The 22,866-nt window shown below is 38.6% G+C and overlaps 1 protein-coding gene across 3 annotated transcripts in view; it reads left to right on the top strand.

Annotated features, from left to right (window-relative positions):
- LOC117408862 (BDNF/NT-3 growth factors receptor-like) overlaps positions 1–22,866 on the top strand; it is a 91,557-nt gene that overhangs the window by 33,311 nt on the left and 35,380 nt on the right. For all 3 annotated transcript variants that reach the window (XM_034014234.3, XM_034014235.3, XM_034014233.3), the window contains one exon: positions 18,211–18,399. In XM_034014234.3, coding sequence (XP_033870125.2) covers positions 18,211–18,399 — 189 coding nt within the window. The remainder of the gene's footprint in view (positions 1–18,210; positions 18,400–22,866) is intronic.

Genomic DNA, 22,866 nt, shown 5'->3' with positions numbered 1-22,866 from the left:
ACTGTATGTGGCTGCACTGGTTTATATTTATGTTGAACAAGAAAATTGGTACTCTCCCAGCTGTAACACAATGAATATGTGGTTCATCCTGGTGGAACACAGTAAAGACATTGCAGATCTCACACCAAGCTTTTATATATCATAGCTCTTAGTTTGGTTTAGTTTAATTTAGTTTAAAATAGTCTTAATGCTCTAATGAGACAAAATGAAAGATAAACACTGGTTTTGTTATTTTCAGTTATGTTTTGACATTGTAAACACCATTTCATTTGTGATATGTTTCTTTTGCCACTTTTTTTTATTTTGACATCTTATTTTTAAATGTAAATCATTTATTTATTTATTTTTGTCTGTGTTTCTTTTAGGTTTTGTTTTATTTCATAACACTCCAGTGGATGGTTTGATGAAATAAGCAATGAGAGGGCCTATATCACTGAGTGGTTGGAACTGTAAAGCAGCCCACTAGGGAGAGGAAAAGATATCTTAAATACAGATCATATGTTTGTGTTGAATGTATTTTTTAACATTGTATAATATATATTTTTTTGTAAAACAATACAAGGCATTAAGATATATCTACCAAGCTACGCTACATATGATCCTGAATGTGTAAGGTTGTTTTTTTAAAAATATATAGTGATAATATCACTACTGGTTTCTCACAGAGACCACTGCTTCTTGACACTTACTAAGGAGGTAATGTTAAAGTTTTTAATTCACAGAGAATTGATATAGATGTGTACCACAACTAATTTCATCACACATCCTTTCACTATAAAAGGCCATTCATCTTGTAACAAGTAATCCAAGGCTTGCAGTGTGTTTGGTATACCACAGAGTTTAAATGGATGCATAGACAGGTCTGTAGGTGATTTAGAAGTAAATTAGGGCAGTAAGCTGTAATATCAGAAGTATTAATGGCAGGATGGTGTGATCAATACTAAGACACAATGGGAAGCAAATACCACAGGTGGGTTAAGTTGGCATCACTATTGCATTTTAAAGGGATATCATGTATACATTCCTTATATATATATATATATATACATATATATATATATATATATATATATATATATATATATATATATATATATATATATATAACCTGTTTAATCTCCTATTATGTCTGTTGATATTGTTGTTTCTGTTTGTATCATTATCGTGGTTACTAATAATCATGGTTACTAATTAATAATGTACAACATGCTTAATAGTATATTAAACAGGTAAGAAATTAAATGTTTTAAAAACTGTACGTAATATAAAGAACCCTTTAATTCCTGTGGAATGGCTTGAATACTTTTACTTCTATGACATGCCATAATAATTCATATAGACTTCTACCCAAAACCCAGATACGAGACACTTTTCATGTGAAGAAGCCCTTAAATATACATTTTTACTTTTAAAATTATTAATATATATATTTGTTGTAACCCAGACTGTTGGCATTCCATAAAGTCAGTGGTGTATATAGTTAGGAAAACAAACCATCTTGAATATTGTATGCCTAAATATAAGAGGACAAATGAATAATTGGTAACACGTAATAAGTCTGATCCATCATGTACAAATCATATTAACATTTCAACATGCAGAGTATCCATCTATATTATCCCATAACTATTGAGGTATAACATATACCATGTACAGTTATGGCCAAATGTTTTGCATCATCTAGAACATAATTTATATCTTTTATTTAACATCATGTAATCAAAGAAACTACAAAATGATATTACACAAGTCTACCGGAAATCATAATAGTAGTACAGTATTTCATGTTAGGAGTGTTTTTTTAAAAAAAAAACTGTGACTTTTTAATAATATGTTACTCATAATGGGTGAAAACATAACATTTTGTATCTTTTTGTACTGAGGTATAATATTTAATGATAATGTATAGTTTTATAATTTTTATACACACATATAGTTTAATTGCAAGGATTGTAAACCTTTTTTTTAATAAGCTAATAAAATAAAATACCTACATATTATCAATGTGTTGTGTCATTTCTGTTTTAGTATATGTGTAGTTTTGATTAAAATGAGTGTTCTGTAATTTGCTTGTTACCTTTCTGAAACCAAATGCACTAGATTACTATGGCAACTGGATAAGTAGCTGGGTTTACTGTTAATTTTGCCTTTTAGAACCACGCACCCAAACCACGAATCTGCTATTTCTAAGTGCTATCACTGTACATACAGTCTTCATATAGAAAAATGGTTGTATAGAACTGTCTACTACCAGTTAAAGAAATCAAATTTAAAATGATTCCAGTTCCTGACTATCTGATCTTCCACTAGTTCAATCCTTAACGATGTGTGATATGTTGAACTGGCTTCTTGGGAGTAATCTATATGCAATATACATTCTGTATTCAAATCTTTTGTTTTGACAGACAGCATCTAAACAAACAAGCTCTGTGCCTGGTAACAACCTTCTAACTGCTGTTACCATAGATTATGAAATATATCTTCTGCTAGAATTAATCGATTACTACTAAAGATGGCTTGTTGTCATTTGTAATTAATATGCAATTTTGCCCAATAGAAAAATGTGTTGTAGAGAATTATTAACAATCATCTCTACAAGGACTTTGGTCCAGTATTGGCATTAGTCCATGGGAAATTCCTATTCCCTGCCTTGGGAAACACTGTAGAAGATAAGGGTTTCACAATTTCTGTCTTAGTATGAAAAAGAATTATTTTTTCTGTTTTTTTTTTTCATGTCATATATCTTATGTGCTCTTTTTTTTATAGCTTTCAGTCATCAGTTTACAACCTTAATGTTTGCAATTTTGAGTCCCAGACATTCAGCTCCCTAATGAATGTTTTCCTAGCTCTCATTATAATTTGTTATGTGTCACATCTTTTGTCTCTCAGGGATTGGGCATGCAATCAATTAGAAACAAGAGGACTGGGGCAGTGGTTAAGATTGGTGACCATGTTCAGGCATTTGATTTATGTATGTATGTTAGGTAAACTGATTTTTAATGTTTCAATTTAAAATCTGTTATTCTTATATTTAAAAGCACAGACTGACCGCCAAAAAAACAACCCCAAACCCTCAATAACTGATGATATATTACGAATAAAAATAAATGGCATGTGTAATTTATTCTTTTGAAGCTTAGAAAATAGCAGAGAAAAACAGGTAGCTGTTTTAATCAAGTATGCACGTTTACTGTACCTTTTCAGTGTAGCTACAACTAAATGATTGCAAATGTAATTAATCCCTTCGATGCAACCCATTCTTACATTTCGACATTTTTCATGGAACAGAAACAAAAAAACGAAACAAAATTAATTTTATTACGTTCTGGAATTAAAACGATATTGAAGATTTTGTTGTCGTTTAATAACGTTTTTTTTCGTTCCCTTTCAGCCTGTTCTCTCCGCCTCATTCCATTGTTTTCAAACATACAATAATATGAAAAAAGTGCTCTTCCCGTGGTCTTACATCTCAATGGTCAACGACAAAGCATTTCATCACAGCCAGCTTGCTTTTTCGGAGCAGCCAGCGAATCATACATTCAGTTCAGGCTTCTCCTACCTTGCGGTCGGTTTGTGATCAGTCTTGTATTTGCTCAAAAATAAACAGGTACAGTTATGAACTTATTATTAAGTTATGTAGACAGAAAACAAGCTGCAAAAGTATGTGTGGTAATTGAAACGCTTTAATAATCGGAGGTTTGTTAGTGATATTCCTGAGGGCATAGCCTATTACAGAATAATTTCCTAACTTGCTTTCTTACCTTTCATTGCTAGGATAGGACATTACAGAAGCACTTCCGAAATCACAGGTAGCTATAATTTCCTAAGTGCTCTATCCTATCTTAACTTCAGTTAGGAGATCCTATTTCACATCAAATCGTATCCGTTTTCAACTGATCAAGTCTGAATCCAGGGATAACGGTCACAGCTCGCGATAGGCTAGTATATCTAGTTTTACATCGTCACCAAAGAGAAAAATAATATATTTTATGATTGGTTGCTTTTTGGTTGGATACAGGAACTACCACAACAAACATCAATGATAAAGTAAGAATATTTATTCTTCTATTTAAACTTGAATGTATGTCGTTGGAAATTAAAATTGGTAGCTGTATATATATATATATATATATATATATATATATATATATATATATATATATATATATATATATATATATAATGTATGGCAGCAATGCCATACATAATAATTACGTGATAATAATTACGTGATAATTTCTAATCACGTGATAATTCTTAACACATGGTACTGCAACACTGCGTCGCAAGGAAGCTTTCTCTATATTCAGAATGACACACATATAGTTTAATTCAGAATGGTCTTTCATTTCCATGTAGTGACACCGGCTTAAAATTCAATTTCTGCAAGTGTGTCATATGATACTTGTTTCTTGTTTTTATGCGCTTAGTAAATTAATGGTACAACCAAAAATATGTTTTAAAACAAACAACATTTATTTAATTTAACAAGTTTATAGACTAGCATAAACATAGTGCACGGACAAATGTGATCGCAAAGTTACGTTTTTCCAAAGCTGGTGAAGGATTTACTCATGAGTAAGGGCAGTACATGTTCTTGTTAGAGTTACTGTATCCTACTTACAGCTCATCTACTCAAACAACATGGTTGTAAAAAGCCTCCACGTGATAATACCCTATCACGAAATTACGTGATATATTTATTTTATTACGTTAAAACACCACAAAGCTGAAAGGTGGAACAGAACGGAGACAAAAAGCAAGCCATATTTGATGGAGCCATAATCACGATATATTTCAGACAAACATTGCATTAAAATTAAATAGGAGGCACTTTTTTACACAGAGAATTGTGAGGGTCTGGAACCAACTCCCCAGTAATGTTGTTGAAGCTGACACCCTGGGATCCTTCAAGAAGCTGCTTGATGAGATTCTGGGATCAATAAGCTACTAACAACCAAACGAGCAAGATGGGCTGAATGGCCTCCTCTCGTTTGTAAACTTTCTTATGTTCTTATGTTCTTAAGTTATTATGTTTAATGTAAGGACACACTAACCCACCGAGATTCTTGGGAAATGTCGCCGTTTTGAATTGTTTAAAATAAATAAATAAATAAATAAATAAATAAATAAATAAATAATAATAATAATAATAATAATAATTTGTAAACCCAAACTGAGGCAAAATAAAGTTGCAATGGAGAAAAGAAAAAACAAACAAACAAGCGAACTGCTGTCATTTTCTTTTAAGGCAGCAACATAATAAGCATTGTTGTTTCTATAGACAGGAATTAAGTGCATTTATTGATACAGACTGATAACTTGTCACACTGTTTTCCATTTGAGTGCTGTTATCTGGAGTTTACTGTATTTAATGCTTTTTTTGTTTAAATCGGGGAAAAAAAATGAAGACCTATGAACATCAATACAATAGCCTACTTGGCTAGAAAAAAAAAATTTGAACCGGTATTAACCGGTATTTCATTTAGTTCGAACCGGAATGGAACAAAATCAGCCATTCGGAACTGGAGCCGAACCGGAAGGAAAAAAAAAAAATCGAATTCCTGTATTAAAGTGAGTGGTTGTATTAAAGAATCCTAGGATGTCTGTCCCTTTGATGCATATTTTTACATTGCTGTTTAGAATTTGTTTTTTTACAAATAGTATTGACAATAAGTATAATAATAAAGTGAATATTTACATGTTAGTGCTTAGGTAGTGTACCAGTAGTGTAGTATAATAATAAAAACATTTTCTGGTGTCTTTCTCACTTTGGACAAACACTCACATTTTAATTCCATTGGTATGATACAAAAAATATATTATATTTAATTTTTTTTTTAAGTGGAGTAGTTTTAGACAACTATTAGTGGTGCACATTTCGGAAGTATTCAGGGACTCCAGTGCCTCCAGTGCCTCTGACAAGTCAGGTGCATGACAGATAAACCCATCAGCTGTGGCTCCTCTTTATCTGTTTGTTTCCTGTCACTATGGGGTTATTCATTTGCTCTATTAACTAGCTGGTGTCTGGAATAACACATTTGTTTGCCACTTCTCTTTCCCCCGGGCGCTGACACTGATGTGATGAGAACTATCAGTGCAGCTGCAGAAACCAAGGCAATTACAATTAATTATAGTATGCTTAACAAGATACTTTAGGTCTGTCAAAGATAAAGCAGTGCTTGCTTGAGCATTTTAATGCCTATAGCAAAGTGCTAAATTCTGAGTTTTTTGTGTCCTTTTTTTCAAGACCTGGCCCTTGTTGTTTATTTCTGGTTTTGAATAATTATTAGTGTTTGATTCCATTAAGAATAGCGATACAAGCTTTGAATTGGGACACAAAAGCCTTATCTTGGGCCAGGATCTTATACCTCTTGGTGATGACAGACGTTTCCAGATCTCAGTCACGCGAAATAGAACCTTGACTAATGTTCACTTCCTGATAATGTGGTGATAGGTTTTCCTCTGGATGAGAACGACAAATTACAACAGATACTAGAGTCCTTCACCTCCAAGGTCTTCTCCTGATAGAGATTAGTGTTGGCAGCCAGCCCTATCTAGGAGACATATAGTTGCTTCCCCTCTGATTATGTCAAGGAGAAAAACCAAATAAATAAATAAATAAATAAATGAAGATCGCTCTACAGGGGTCTCACACTAGAAGACTGAACCATCAAATGTACATTTAAACAGGCTTTCTTTCATTTGCAAGTATTACTTCTTAAAGCTAGTAAACAGTCTGATAAAAGAATGCTGAAAAATGTGAATTGTATTTGTACCATTTTTAGCCACTTTTTTGCCTTGTGTGCTGTTATTTCTTTACATCACTGTCTTCATACAAACACAGCAAATTTAAAATGTTCCTCTTCATATAATAACTGTAAGGCTATAGTTAAATGTCTCCAGTGTTTTACCTGTGTCCAGCATTTCATTATAATAATCACTGATACACAAAATGGTTGTCTCACAAAGTAAGCTTATTGAAAGGTAGTAATGTAGTTATTCTTTGTTTATGTTAAATGTATAGCTTTTAAAACCAATAGGAATTTAAAAGCCCCGTAACTTTTAGTACGCTTTTGGTTGACGTGTGCTGTATACAACAGTGCTCTACGTACTAAGTGAGAACAGACTTTACCGCAGATTTCTACTTTTCTGAAGGAATTAGGAAGTTATCATTGCTTAAACAATGTAAGCACCTTGCAGACACTGAATAAGTGCCATATTGTCTGCCCATGGCGGTCTCACACCCCGTTAACATGTTATGGGAAGTGTTCCACATTTTTTTTTCAACCCCTGTACAGAATGTGTTCTGTTCTGCATTCTGATGTTTTGTTCTAGACTCATGCACCTGGATTGATGAATATAGCCACCACGGTGTTTTGCTTTCTCTCAAAACTGTGTTTCATTTGACTGCCCGTAATGATGGCCAATAAATTCATCATCAAGCCATGTAAGTCATGACACCTAGACTGCTGCTGGTATAAATGTGTCTATCAAACAGCTAGAATTTATGCAGCTCTTCTAGGATTTTTCTAAGTCTAAGTAATTGGAAATGCATTTAATGACATTGCTAGCAATAATGGGAAGCACATAATTATTGTATGGTCGAATGAAAGCAATGTGGCTGGAATGTAGACATTGCATGTTAAGACCTCCTCACTGCTACAGTACAGCCATTATTCACCAAGTGCAAAGCTAGGTGACATTGTTCACTGTGCTTCTGGCTTTCTGTGAGGTGCATGTTAGACTAGAATTCACAGGGGAATCCCAGATATATGGATGTGATTGTAACTGTGTGTAAGAGTTCAAAAGTATTTTTTTTCTAGGAGCAGAAACAACTGACAGGGCACATGTCATACTGTTAGTACTTACCAGACCAAATAAGATACTTACAAGAGTAACAAGCTTGTGATTATATTTTTATCATTCAGCAGAGAAGACATGGAAAACTCAGTATTTTCAGTATGTTATGTCTTTATTTAGAAGCAAAACATTTATTAACTAAAAGCGTATTTTGTATACATTATCACATCAGCAGAATATTTAAGATATACCCACTTTACACATAAGACATGGTATCTGATTTGAAAATGTATTCTTTGTTTTGATCTTATAGGGCTGTAAAACAGTTTCTCCACACTAATGATCCAGCAAAATGACAAGTTCAACATGTTTTTAAAATTATAAGCTATACTATAGGCTAACCATATGTGTTGTAAAGCCATATATTTAAATTAATGACACATGTACACCAAATATAATAATGGTATATTGAAAATATATTCAAGTCTGACAGGTTCAGGCCTTTGAAAGTTAATGTGAATCCCAGGCAACTTTGACTATGCCTTGCAATTGGCAAAAAAAGTACATGTCTTCTCTCTAAATTCAGCTGATACACCAGATTGTAACCATTAACCTGTCCCCATGCAACACTGTTTCCCTTGTGGATATGCGTAATACATCAGTAAAAATACCACGAAGAATAAATGTGGTATTTTATACTACTGTGTAAATAATTCAAGGAGACAAACATTTTGGTTAGTGCTATAAACAGTGAAACCTTATATATGTTACCTAGGGTTGCCAACTGACTGGTTTTAGACCGGACAGTCCGGGTTTTAAACTTGCTGTCCGGTTTTGTAGTACACTGAAAAGCTGACACGTATTGACCACCAGCTCTGTGCCATTGGTGCAAATTTGTGACAGACTGCTATGCCTTTAATTATCAATTGCTGTTGCTAAAACAACAAAAGAGATGGACACATTGATGTCACCACGATGTGCAGCACAATTTCAGCTTTTGATAGGTACATAATTTAATATATTCTGCCATTCAATTATTTTCAGCAAATCGCTGTAAAGATAGATGTTGCTAGGAGCCATCCAGAGAAGGAGGTGGTGCCTGCGTTGCAGTAGTGATGCCAACTGTCCGGTTTTGGATGGGACATCCTGTTTTAAGAGAAATTGTACACTGTCCGGGGAGGAGGGGTTTTACAAAAATGTAAGGTTGGCAACCCTAATGTTACCTTATATTTTGATTCAGCAGTTTAAAGTTAAAGATGAAGTATAATGTGACTCTTAGTCTAAAACTTGGTTGAAGTCATGCTGTCATATGCATGAAGTTCCACTGTACCCGTAAAGCTTAGAAATAATTACTTACATAGTTTGAAATCCTGTGAAATTGGTCATTCTGTTTTCTGTAACTTGCTACTTGGAGTGCTCTTTTTAGTGCTCAAAAGTAGTTTGTTACTCTTTAAAAAACAAAATCAAGGCTCTTTTTTGGATTTATATTTTTATTGTTGTTTAGTTTTATACAGGATAAAAATAAAGCAAACAATTAAAAATAAAAAACACAAAACAAAAAACCACAATCAAAACAATTACATGCGAAAAACATGTGTGTAACACAAAGTCCATCAGTAAAACATACAAAAAAAAATAGTTTCCTGAGTTTTTGGCTGTCAATTTTTGTTAATGAAGGTTCCCAGTTTATTCTTGGGAAGCAGGTTATATGAGCTATGTATCGCTGAATGTCTCTCCATGTCCTGTTTTCTGTTACGCATACATCAAGGATATTTAAAGCTGCCATTTCCGTCATCCATATTTACAGATTCATTTTTTTTCCCAGTTTGTTACCAATATTCATTTTGTAACGATACAATCCACAGGTAGCAGTTTTACCTAGGGTCCTATATTATTTATGACTTTGAAGTAAATAAATACATATTTTCTGGATAAACCGTGTTTTAAGTATATCATTACTGAATCAGTGTTTAAGTTTTGTTATCCCCTTGTCCATCCATGCAGATCTATACATAGTCACACTAGTTTCCCCAAATTGGAGCAGCTGGTGATAATCTCCCATCAAACCCTGTCAACTTGTGAAATGATTTGGCTATAGTACAGGAGAATCTCGTCATTGGATTATTTAGATATGAGGGTTCCCCCCCCCCCCCCCCCCCCCCCCCCCCCCCCCATTCTATCTGCTGTATCTTGTTCCGTTATTTGCCCTTGAAGTTGGTCCAGCTCCTTTTTCTAAAACCAGTCTTCCTGGAAGTGCAAGGGGATTGCCAAAGGCAAACACGTCAGCCTGAGGAGACATTCAGTTCTACAGTATCAACTCTGGCCCACAAAGAAAGGGGGAGTTGTTCCACCTGCCAAGATAGTTTAAAATATTCTTAAATATATGTTAAAAGGGGATATCTGCTATATCATTTTTCAGTATAATACCTACGTATTTTAAATCACATGGTACCCTCTTAAAAGGCAAATCAGAAACACACTCACGCCGGTGATATCACGTGATCCCCTGTATCCTTTCTTCTTTATAAATGACTTGTGTACACAATATAAAATGTTTTATTTTACTGTGTGACAGTTTGGTTAGAATTAGTGTTTGCTCAATAAACAATTTCACATTGGCTGCAGAGCATCATATAAGTTAGACCTGGAACATAATAATTTCATTGTTTGCATGTGTTCTCTCCGTGTTACTAATTATTGACAAGACACTAAAAGGTATTTAATGACTTAATGATTCAAGCTTACATATGTTAAAATGACAAGGCAAGCACTTTCAGAGGTGTTTGTTTCAAGGACTATGAGAAGCTCTGGATTGCAGTCCTATGCTTGTTGGCTTAGGCTTTCACAATGTTCTCACAGTCACTTAAATTAGCTTTGAATTAGTACCTGGAACATGGAATACTGGCTCGGCCAATCAGCATGCAGGATTGCTGGTCTGTAACTCACTGTTAAAGACTGCTACTGTAAACAAAAAGCATCATCACCTGTACACTACCAGTCTACCAATAGTGCTAGTTAAGAGACCTTCAACAACATTATTATTATTTTTTTTACAAAATTTGTTAAACACATCAATAATGTGCTTTCTTCTCTGTGTAAAGTCCTGACGTAGATGGGAATGTGCGCTGCTTTTACAACATTTATAGCATATCTGCAGTACAGCTAGATATGCTAGCATGGGCAAGAAAGAGCTGATCCAGTATCTTGAAAAATGGAAAACCAAGCACCTTTGTTTTGAAAGAATAGGTTTTATAATAGTGGTAATGACCCCTGTATCGGCTGTTTACTGGCAGTTACTGACCTGCAGGGTCAACTACTTAGCACTTAATTATATACACAGAGGAATCTCTCTGCCATTCACTTTTATTGAGGATTCCAAACCCTGTTGTCCTGTGATAAAACAACTTAAATTGACAGTGTAGCAACAGCAGTCTGTCACAGAGCTGAATGACTGAAATGTTGAAGTTAAACAGAGCTGAATCAGTACTTAAATTACTTTATTAAACTCCATAACCTCAGACAACAAAAGAACAAAACCCATAATAGTTAGAACTAGAGAATGCATGAAGCGTACTTGGAGACGACTGCGTCTCGGATATTATCAACTCGTTATACATTCTTAAAGCTTGTCTTCACAAAAAGTAGCAGTAAGCAATGCATTATTGACCATATAAAAGATGGATAGCCTTTTTTGAAACCTCTTGTTTCAAAGAAACACATCCTTGATTCAGAAGCTTGAAACGTTACAGTGCTGTTTGTAAACCTTCATCTCCTTCCAATACAATCAGTTTTGTGGAGGAAAATCAATAGTATTTGATGGCGAACAGTCACCTCCTTTCATTCTGACTTTGATAAACAATTAGATGGCCCCACTTAATCAGAATGACATAGTACTTTAGATACTCTTTAAGAAATTAACTTTGGAGTCATGCATTCCTACATTATTCATGAAAGAGAAGGTACAGTATCTTGTCATTAAGCAGCAATTTTCACATTGCATTTGATAAGCCATTCAGCATTTCTGAAAGTATTTTCAAGTGTGTGTGTGTCTTTTATATCTTTTTATTAATTGGACATCTAATACATTTTAAGGAATGCCACGGAGGAATATATTATTTAAATACATTTAAAACAAGTATTCTGTTAACAACATTGTGGCAGGAATGGACGAGTGGTGACGTCACGGCAGAAGCAGGGACAACAAAAACAAAAAGGTATTGTGCAGTGGCGCGGGCGCCGTTTTATTTAAAGCAACCAAAAATAAATATTTAAACAAAAATAAACACTCGCTCACAGAGCAAAAATAAAAGGGTAAACAAAAACAAATCACGAACACAAAATAATAACTGCAACCCAGGTCAGGCTGGGCAGATTGCCTTCACTGTTCCTATGTTTACTTTCTCTCTCGTTTCTCCGTCACTCCTCTCGCACACTCTCCTTCTGACACCCACCCCGATCGAAAGAGCTGCAGGCTTTTTATAACAGGTGACCATCTCCCGATTAGCAACAAATTAAATCACCTAATTAATTCGGGAGATGGCCACCTTCTGCACGAGTTTTAATTATTACACGTTCCAAAAATAAACAAAACACGGCGCTACGCCGTCATAAATCAAATACACTAAAAATAAATAAACAATACAAAACAATCTGCACAGGGGCGGAGGGGGAGACCCCGATCTAAAAATAAATAAACAAACAATATACAGGGCTGCTCGCCCTGTTACATATCCCCCCCCTTGTGCGAAGCACACATGGCCCCAACGGCCACCTCCCCCCTCAGTCTCAATGTCCTGGGAGAGGGGGAAGCAAGTTACTTCTGGGGGGTGGCCATGGTGGAATCTCCAGCACCCCCCAATTCTTCGTGGCCGACAGCTCCCTCTTCCGGGGCTCCCTCCACACTCTGTCCTGCCGCGAAATTGCGGCTGGGGGAGCTGGTCTCCTGACCTTCCCCCTCCTCTTCATGGCCAGCAGTTCCCCTCCGGGGGGCTCTGGCCACACAAACTCCTGCCGCGAAAGTGCGGCTGGGGGAGCTGGTCTCCTGACCTCCCCCCCCTTCTTCATGGCCGGCAGTTCCCCTCCGTGGGGCTCCGACCACATTATCTCCGGCCGCGAAAGTGCGGCTGGGGGAGCTGGTCTCCTGACCTCTCCCCCTTTCTTGATGGCCGGCAGCTCCCCTCCGTGGGGCTCCGACCATAGCGTAGTGATCCCAGGCGAAGCCGGATCTCTGGCGACCCCAGGCGACGGCAGCGGACCCTCGGGAGGCGACGGCAGCGGACCCTCGGGAGGCGACGCAGGACCGGCAGCAACCCTAGGAGACGCAAGGGAGACACAGGCGACCCAAGGCGATGCCGACGGCGGGAGGGGAGCCCCTGGCCATGAAGGCGGCAGCAGGAGCTCCACTTCTCCCAATGGTGGTGGTGGAGGTAGAGGTAGCTCCTGCTCCTCCTGACGGTAAAGGCGGCAGGGGCCCCTCCTCTTCTGGCAGCAGGGGTTCCTCCCCTTCAGGCGACCAAGGCGGCAGGGCTTCCTCCCCTTCAGGCGGCCAAGGCGGCAGGGCTTCCTCCCCTTCAGGCGGCCAAGGCGGCAGGGCTTCCTCCCCTTCAGGCTGCAAAGGCGGCCGGGCTTCCTCCCCTTCAGGCTGCAAAGGCGGCCGGGCTTCCTCCCCTTCAGGCGGCCAAGGCGGCAGGGCTTCCTCCCCTTCAGGCGGCCAAGGCGGCAGGGCTTCCTCCCCTTCAGGCGGCCAAGGCGGCAGGGCTTCCTCCCCTTCAGGCGGCCAAGGCGGCAGGGCTTCCTCCCCTTCAGGCGGCCAAGGCGGCAGGGCTTCCTCCCCTTCAGGCTGCCAAGGCGGCAGGGCTTCCTCCCCTTCAGGCTGCCAAGGCGGCAGGGCTTCCTCCCCTTCAGGCTGCCAAGGCGGCAGGGCTTCCTCCCCTTCAGGCTGCGAAGGCGGCAGGGCTTCCTCCCCTTCAGGCTGCAACAGGGAAACCAGCAGGCATGTTCCCTCTGCTGGCGGTGGTGGTGGGAGCGACACGTCGTTCTCCCACAGCGGTGGAACCAGCAGGTATGCTCCCTCTGCTGGCGGAGGTGGGAGCGACACACAGTCCTCCCACGAAGACGGAGGTGGCACCAGGAGGTATTCTCCCTCTGCTGGTGGTGGTGGGAGAGACACGTCGTCCTCCCATGGCGGTGGAGGTGCCACCAGCAGGTATTCTCCCTCTGCTGGTGGTGGTGGGAGTGACATGTCGTCCTCCCAGGACGGTGGAGGTGGAACCAGCAGGAATGCTCCCTCTGCTGGCGGAGGTGGGAGCGACTCACAGTCCTCCCATGGAGATGGAGGCGGCACCAGCAGGTATTCCCCCTCTGCTGGCAGGTACCTGGGCTGTGGACCTTCGGCCTTCCCCTTCTTGGGCCGTGGACGCACCGACTCCCCCCTCTCGGGCCGTGGACGCACCGACTCCCCCCTCTCGGGCCGTGGACGCACCGACTCCCCCCTCTTGGGCCGTGGACGCACCGACTCCTCCCTTTTAGGCGCAGGACGTTCGGGCTCCTCCCTTTTAGGCGCAGGACGTTCGGGCTCCTCCCTTTTAGGCGCAGGACGTTCGGGCTCCTCCCTTTTAGGCGCAGGATGTTCAGGTTCCTCCCACTCCAGGTCCGTGTCTTTGAAGACCTCCAGGCAGTGGTGCTCCTCATGCCCGTATCTCATGCAGTTGGTGCACCACTCCTCTTCCCCTCGTTCCACTTTTCCTCTCTGCCTCCTCCTCCTCCTCCTCACCTCTGTCTGTGTCCCCTCCTCCTGCCATATGGGGAAGGTGCCAGGGGAAATGTGCCATGGCTCCCCACAGTTAAAACACCACTCCTCCCCCAACAGGCAGGTAAGGCAGACTTGCTGCGGCTGTTGCTGCTGCAGCGGCTGCTGTCCCCTCATCCTCCTTCTTCCTCCCATCTTCCTTCCTCCCATCCTCCTCTTCACTCTCCTTTTCTCCACACACAAAAACGAAAAAAAACGAAAAAACCTGCAGTACCCTCTTCTGCCTGCGTCCTGGAGGCGCTGCAATCCCACGCAGGACACCACGTGTGGCAGGAATGGCTGAGGGTCTGACGTCACGGCAGAAGAAGGGACCACAACAACAAAAAGGTATTGTGCAGTGGCGCGGGCGCCGTTTTATTTAAAGCAACCAAAAATAAATATTTAAACAAAAATAAACACTCGCTCACAGAGCAAAAATAAAAGGGTAAACAAAAACAAATCACGAACACAAAATAATAACTGCAACCCAGGTCAGGCTGGGCAGATTGCCTTCACTGTTCCTATGTTTACTTTCTCTCGTTTCTCCGTCACTCCTCTCGCACACTCTCCTTCTGACACCCACCCCGATCGAAAGAGCTGCAGGCTTTTTATAACAGGTGACCATCTCCCGATTAGCAACAAATTAAATCACCTAATTAATTCGGGAGATGGCCACCTTCTGCACGAGTTTTAATTATTACACGTTCCAAAAATAAACAAAACACGGCGCTACGCCGTCATAAATCAAATACACTAAAAATAAATAAACAATACAAAACAATCTGCACAGGGGCGGAGGGGGAGACCCCGATCTAAAAATAAATAAACAAACAATATACAGGGCTGCTCGCCCTGTTACAAACATCTTAAAAAGCATGCCAGTTAATAAACATGTTAATTATGCCTTGTATCATTAGTGTGTTGAAATAATAAAAAACAAAAAACAGTTATCACGGATAACAGGTTATATGTAAGAGTAATTTGTGCAACATCACACAACAAACTACTATTACTGGAAAAACAAGTTTTTAAAATTAATGTGAACACAGGATATTTTGTGAGTTCTTGAATTCAACAAAAACACTATGTTATAGGGGAAAAACTAATACACATTTAAATGAAAACAAAATGAATCACTGGACCCAACTAACCCAATTAAACCCCACATTGATAGACATTATATATCTATCTTGTTTACCTATGACTGAACTATTTCTGTATGACTTCCTATTGCTGAAATGAACATGAGCAGTTACTAGATCAGACCTTTCTTAGGAAACAACTACAAACTACAATAAACAAACTGCAGAAAGGTTTAGACAACTTTTGCAAACCTGGGCCACCGCTGCTGGGCAAACCTGAGAATATTGGATCCTTTAATATAGACCAGAAACATCCCTATGACTTTTATTAAAAGAATGCAGCCCTGCTAAACTACATAAACACACGTTGACTTTTATAAGGACTTGTAATATAAATGTTTATCACAGAATGTAGCTTGTTTATTTTTTTGTATCTCTATAAACTGTACACTTAATATTGTCTAATTTGCAACCCCCCCCCCCCCCCCCAGTTTACCACTTTAACCAACCTACATATAAAGATAATGCTTAGACTGGCGTGATGAATGACTTGGGTGATTTAAGGATCAATGAACCTTGTTTTATTATAGTTCATGCTGGGGTTGAAATAGGCCAGCTTGGATAATGGTATCTGATGTGTAATTGTATTTCATTAAACCCAACAGTGCCAGAAAGTAAAGCAGGTATCTCCATGTTGAATGCATTTCCTATATCCTCTTGAGAACTTAATTATTTGCTCTTGTTCTGAATCCAGTCACTTATCTCAACTGTTTTTACCATTTTAATCATTACAACTGATTCTTTACAGTAATGATATTTAACTTTCATGCCTATCTCTCAAGCCAGGTATAAAATAACATAATGCTAATCTTGATTTAGTTCTTTCTGTTAATGGTGCTGACTTTATTTGATTGAGTGTAGCCAGCCCTGCAGTATAATTCCTGGCACAAGTACACTCTGTGGAGCTGAAACACTATCACATTAGCCACAAAATGACATCTAATTCAGCAGACACAGCTCGAAGTCTTATAAATGACAAAGAGCATAGACAGCAGTAATGTAATGCAGTTGCAGCAGAGGGTGTTGAACAGGGGTGTGGTGGGGTGCCCCACCCCTGTGCATATTTTTGTGTTTTCTGTTTTCTGTTTTATGTGGTGTGTATGTAGTGGTGCACAGAGTGTTGGTTATGTAACAGGTGATTTAAAATGCATATTTGTATTTAGACACAGGGATTGCACAATCACTTCACGTGCAGATTAAAGTGGGTATTTGTATGGGGGCACAGGGAGTGCACAATTAGTTCATGTGCAGACTGTGCCGATATTCAAGTGAATGATTGATTAGCAATCGAGTCTCGGCACAACTGCATAAAAGAGTGAGTGCTTCAAGCACACAGGGTTGGTGTGTTTGCAGTGGAGATCGGGAGAGAGAGAGGAGAAATAGAAATGAAGCATTCACTGCACAAGTCTGTGTCATTCAGTTCCTGGTCTGACGTCACCACACAAGCCACACTATGCCATGCCTCCTCTATATCTCTCCAGTGATAAAATTCTGAAACTTAATGATACTGTGGCGATCTCAGTTAACACAGGCAGGTGCATCACACAGGGCGAGGCAATCCACACACAGACGGAGGGCGGGCGCGAACCCGGGATCTCTCGCACTGAAGCATAGCGCCAATACCGCTGTACAAAAGAGCCGAGATCAGTACAAAACGCTGTACACAGTTTACAGTAGGAATATCAAATCACCTTTATTTGCTCAATATATACAGTATATTTTGGTATGCCATCACTGCCAGTGAGCACATTCTGTTGTATGACCAGGCTTGGGTTGTCAAAGCAATGTGGAAGGTTTTAGTAACAGCACTAATTTATAATTAGTGCTTCAGATTTTCATTTTTAATCAATAAAAAACGATACCGCCCCCCCCGTACAAAAAAATCTATAATGGGGTATATCCAAAAAAAATCGAAAAAACACTAAAAGTGGTTATTCAATTCATGTTGACGACCCCTTTTCCCAGTGCAGTTGGGCAATGTCCCTCCTTCCTGACATTGATTCGTTCTGAATACTTGAAACCCACCCCAACATTTACATATAACTCGACAATAGCTAAAAATAAGCACCGAAAAATGAAATTAATAAAAACAAAAAAACAGAAGCCCTATTTATAACTCATCTTAGTCATAAAATGTGTTTGTGTTTTTTCTGGGCATGGGCTATGGACCTCATTTATTTATTTCTTAGCAGACACCCTTATCCAGGGCGACTTACAATTGTTAGCTTAGCTTCAAATCTCAATCTGACAAAGTACTGTAGTTCTCAGCAAGAGGAATGTGGTATATAACAGGAAATGTATTTAAAATATCTATACACATTACTGTACAAGGTGTTTTGGTACAGTGCACTGTTAGTTTGTCTTCATAATGGTAAAGGGACAAAACATGTACTATTGATTTCAAATGTGTGGTTATGGCAAAATACTGCAATTAAAGCCTTATCTAATAGATAATTATTTGTTTTATAATTATTTCAGGAACCTCTTCAGTGATCAGCAATGATGATGACTCAGCCAGCCCTCTGCATCATGTGTCCAATGGCAGTAACACCCCCTCTTCATCGGAAATGGGTTCTGATGCTGTCATCATTGGAATGACGAAGATTCCAGTCATTGAAAACCCCCAGTATTTCAGGAGCACTAACAACATGCTCAAGTCTGACACTTGTGAGTAAACATTTGTTTAACAAATTCCTTCCCTTTTCCTACCAATGCATGAAATTAATTTACCTATTTATCTTGCTGGGACTGTATATACGTTTAAAGGTTAGCATTTTGCCCTGGGCATAACCTGGATTTTATACTGTTATCAACAAATCATCATAAAATGCAGTACTCTTGTTTGATTCTTGTTTTGGCTCTAGTGACCAGGGGTAGTTCTTCAAAGGTGCTAAAAGCCACCTTCCACACACATGTTCAAACCCTAATCACCCAGCATACGTCATAAAAAAAGGTATATGTTTTGCATCCTCCATGCTAGTAAGGTATTAATGTTTGATAGCTATGCAACATGCTAAACATGGCAAAAGCATGGGTAAAATCCTAACATACAAAAATGAATTGTAGGCAGAGATTGCAAGCCCCGTCATAATTAATATAAAATTGTCTTCTCAGTGCTCTAACCATCTACAACAGATCTTCCATTAATTTGATGTAGGGGTCTGTGGCAGGATGACAGAGGTTTGAGGCTCAGAGACAGTGAAAAGGGCAAAATAATGATCTTTATTAAACAAAAAATAATCAAATAAATAGGCACAAGGGCCAACAAAAAGGTTCAAATACAAATAATACATGTGACAACTTACAAAATAAATGGTCAGGTTCCAAGGCTTCTCCTTCCAAACACAAAACTCCCCAAAACCCAGCACTCCCAAACAGAAAAAAACACCTCCACACAAAGGGTTTCACCTGCCCTTTATACTCTGTGGCTGGAGCCCAATTAACTAATAATTAACAATGAAGCACTTAAGGCTCCAGCCACATTCTCACATGTATTTACACAGGGAGGAACTTAACCCCCTCCCTGCTGATCCAAACCAAAACAAGAATCACAAAAACATAATGAAAACAGTAAAAATAACAACAATAACAAACACAGATTTATAGGGGCGAGCTAGCACCCCATCACAGGGTCGTTCTGTCTTCATTCCTGATACTGTAGATAAATCACAGAACTTCTAGTTTGCAGACAAGGTTAAAAAAACAAGATTGCCGGGGTCAATACAGTACTCTGAGAGAATAGATTAAACAAATGTATTCATGGAAATTGCTGAATATGAGTAATAGGAAAATTGTATTTGGCTGAGGAATTTACATCCTCTACTGTAAGTGATCTGTGTTGTTTAAATTACTCTGTTCAAATTGCATAGGCACTGATTGCATAGGCACTGACTGTGGGTGCTCCGCGTCTCAAGCACCCATGGGGAAAAATAAGAACCCACCTCACAACAGTTTTTGTTTCATGTGATAAAGATGACTAATGATCTGTCATGTTAAAAACGTTGCTTGAATTCAAACTTTACAAAATGGTTGAAATGTAAAGGTCCTGCATAGTTCATATCGGTACAGTCTCACCAAACTGTAACGTAGATGCGTCACAATCAGAACTAGTGTAGCTGTTTAAAAGTAAAATGTTAAAGTCAAGCAAGTAATGGAGCTTTATGCAAATAGATTTGATGTGCAGAGATTAAAACTTCTTCAAGACGTGTTTTTGGAAAAATGTACCAATATCCAGTGTTCATGATGTCATCGCATTTCAAAAACTAAAGGGAATGAATACTTGCGGAATATGCTACCTGAGTAATGGAAATTTGTAAGAATCCTTCCGACTGCTCCCGTTTTTATCCTGCATTGCAGAACGCGCATTCTCCAGCCTCAGAAGACTTAAGAACTATCTTTGGTCATCAGTGGGACAGACGAGGCTGAATCATGTTGCTGTCCTAAATGTTCACTGAGACTTTACCAGAGATATAGGTGTAAATAAGTACTGTCTTTAAATAGGGACATTAGTGAAGACTGCGTGTGAAATTAATTGTTGTAGTAATTCATAGTTATTTAATCAAGGCACCTCCACCGGCACATTTCAAAGCACCCTCTGGCAGAAACTAAAGTTGGCGCTTACCTTTTACATGATTATGTAACTTAGAGGTTTATTTGATCAACGTATATTCAATTGAGATAAACCACAGCTAGATTTTTTAGAGCATTTTACAGCACCAGTGAATCCACCAGATTGCATGAACCACTCATTTGTATGGTATTCCTAAAACCCTTTTGAATTAAGAAACCTTGTTACCACCTGAATGACTGTGAGTAGTCAGTTAGTTTGGGAGCTGAATCCTAAAAATGTGTACGTAGCAGCACTCAGGATTACATGACCTAAATGTGCAGTTTTAATCCTGCTGTTTTATAATAGTAGTATGTTAATTTTCTTTACATTTCAGGAAGACAACTGAAATGCATTAAAATGAATCACTAAATGCCAGATGTACTTACTGCTGTCTGTAGGAAAGCTCATGTCTCCTGAAGTGCTGACTCTTAATTTTATTTCTTTTTTGGTAATTGAGTTTCATAAACAGGTTCAGAAACAACGTTTTGCTTCCTTCCTGAAAAGGTTGTCAAGATATTAAATTATGACACATTTTACAAGGAGTCTGTCTCCGTGGGCATTTTAAATTTGCTATTAGTCTTTGGAAGTATTTTGCAGTGATTGAAACAAAAAGTGATATATTGATTCAAAAGAATATGCAATTTTAGCTGTACTATATTCAAGATTGTTGTTAGCTTCTTTAACAACATGAATACCAAATTCAATTTTATTCATAAAAATGGACAACACCATTCTTTACATCAACATTTGTAAAAAGGTCCCATTATCTGAAAGAACAGAGAAGGTGTCTTCGGTTGCGATAGGATGTGGCACATGATATGTCATGTGATCCGCTAGACCTATATGAGCTGTGTGAGAGTTTTGTGCTGCTATTCAGCAACACTAATGGAAAACAGAATTATCTTAGAGACTTCTCCACCCTCGAATATATGGCTCCATTGACCAACAAATCCATCTACAGTCTCCTGGATGTTCCTGGAATCGAAGTTAGTAAAAAAATAACCACCAGGAATCAGAACTCTGGTCCTAAGCGGATCAATCCTACAAATGCTTTCAGTCATATATTCTACATTTCTAAAGTGACTTTCAACACTGGTTAGGCACATCTGTTTCCACTCATAAATGTTTTGTGAGCTATACTTTGTGAGCTATAAAATTAAAATAAAAAGCAAAAACTAAATTTCACACTATTCATCCTCCTTGGATAGATACACTGATTTTCTCAGCCTCTGTGGTGAGTGGCAATCAACACAAATTCAAGCAATTGTTTCTCTGACTTGGAAATGTAAATTAGCACAATCAACACCATTGACCTTCACCTTGGTGTCAGCACCTGCTTACTGTGAGACCTCAATCCCAATATTCGGTTCATGCAGATCTAGTTGTGAAAAGTGGCTTGTGGCTTTCAGGGATCTAAATAAAATGTTTAGTTGTTTAGATGCATATTACTCAGTTTATACATGTTATTCAAAATATTTTATTTCAAAATATTTTCTTGTTTTGGATGTAGTTGGATTGCACAGGGATTTAATTTGTCACCTCAATACGGTGCTCACCCTTTATAACGCTATAGTGGGGAGCCATAGTTACAAGACCGTGCTATTTGTGTATAACAGGGCTATTGTAATGGTATTATGGAGCAAATGGGAGCCATGATTCTACCGTGTTATAACTGATTCCGCCCTATGACGGGGCGCGTTATAACAGGTGAGAACTGTACTATAGAGACAGGGATGTATTTTTGCTGAGGGTGCTGAGACTGTCCTTATTAAGAGGCAGATGTGATGTTCCTTTATTCCAAAAGGTCTACCATTTTGAAATATTTAAACCATCCTCGGGTGAGCTAGACATTTTCATCCCGTGCAACAAATTAGAAGGGATAGTGTTTCTTTTTTTACAGTATTTGCAGATATCGATGATGAGAAGACAAATACAGTACGTAAATTAAGTCTTCAGTAGCAGTGTGATGGCACTGTTAAAAGCCCTAGCGACACTAATATTTTAAAACAAAATCAATTATTTCCATTAGGGAAGAAGGCTATATTTTTAAGTAGTCCAAACTCACTTAGTCCATAGAAAATAAACAGATACTTCAGACCTAAGTAGAGTATTCCTTTTATAAATCATACTGGATATAAATAATGATGATCAAGTGTGCACCTTTTAAAATTAGTTAGTATCGGCAATCTTGGGAGAGCTGTTAGAAAAAAAAGGAAATAACAGCTTTTTTTACCTTCCTGTGGTATTACTCATATGTCTTACACCATGTGTGTCTGTTTATTTTAGATTAGCCCCTGATACCAAAGGGTGGGTACAAAGCTGTGCATTGTTTTAATTTTGCATCCTGGTTGGGCTAAACGTGACCTGACAGCTAAAGCACCAATGAAAATGTCAAAGGATTATATGTTACCTCATTTTCAAAGTGGGTGCTTTATCTTGAGAAATGGTTATAGGTATTTCTAATCACAGAATACTTTATGGCTAATAGGGAAAAGCTGCTGTCTGTTACTCTACTTATGTAATAC

This window comes from Acipenser ruthenus, chromosome 2 (genome assembly GCF_902713425.1).
Source record: "Acipenser ruthenus chromosome 2, fAciRut3.2 maternal haplotype, whole genome shotgun sequence".
In the NCBI taxonomy this organism is placed as follows: domain Eukaryota; kingdom Metazoa; phylum Chordata; class Actinopteri; order Acipenseriformes; family Acipenseridae; genus Acipenser; species Acipenser ruthenus.
The sequence above is the reverse complement of the archived record's forward strand: the minus strand, read 5'-3'. Positions and strand labels throughout refer to the sequence as shown.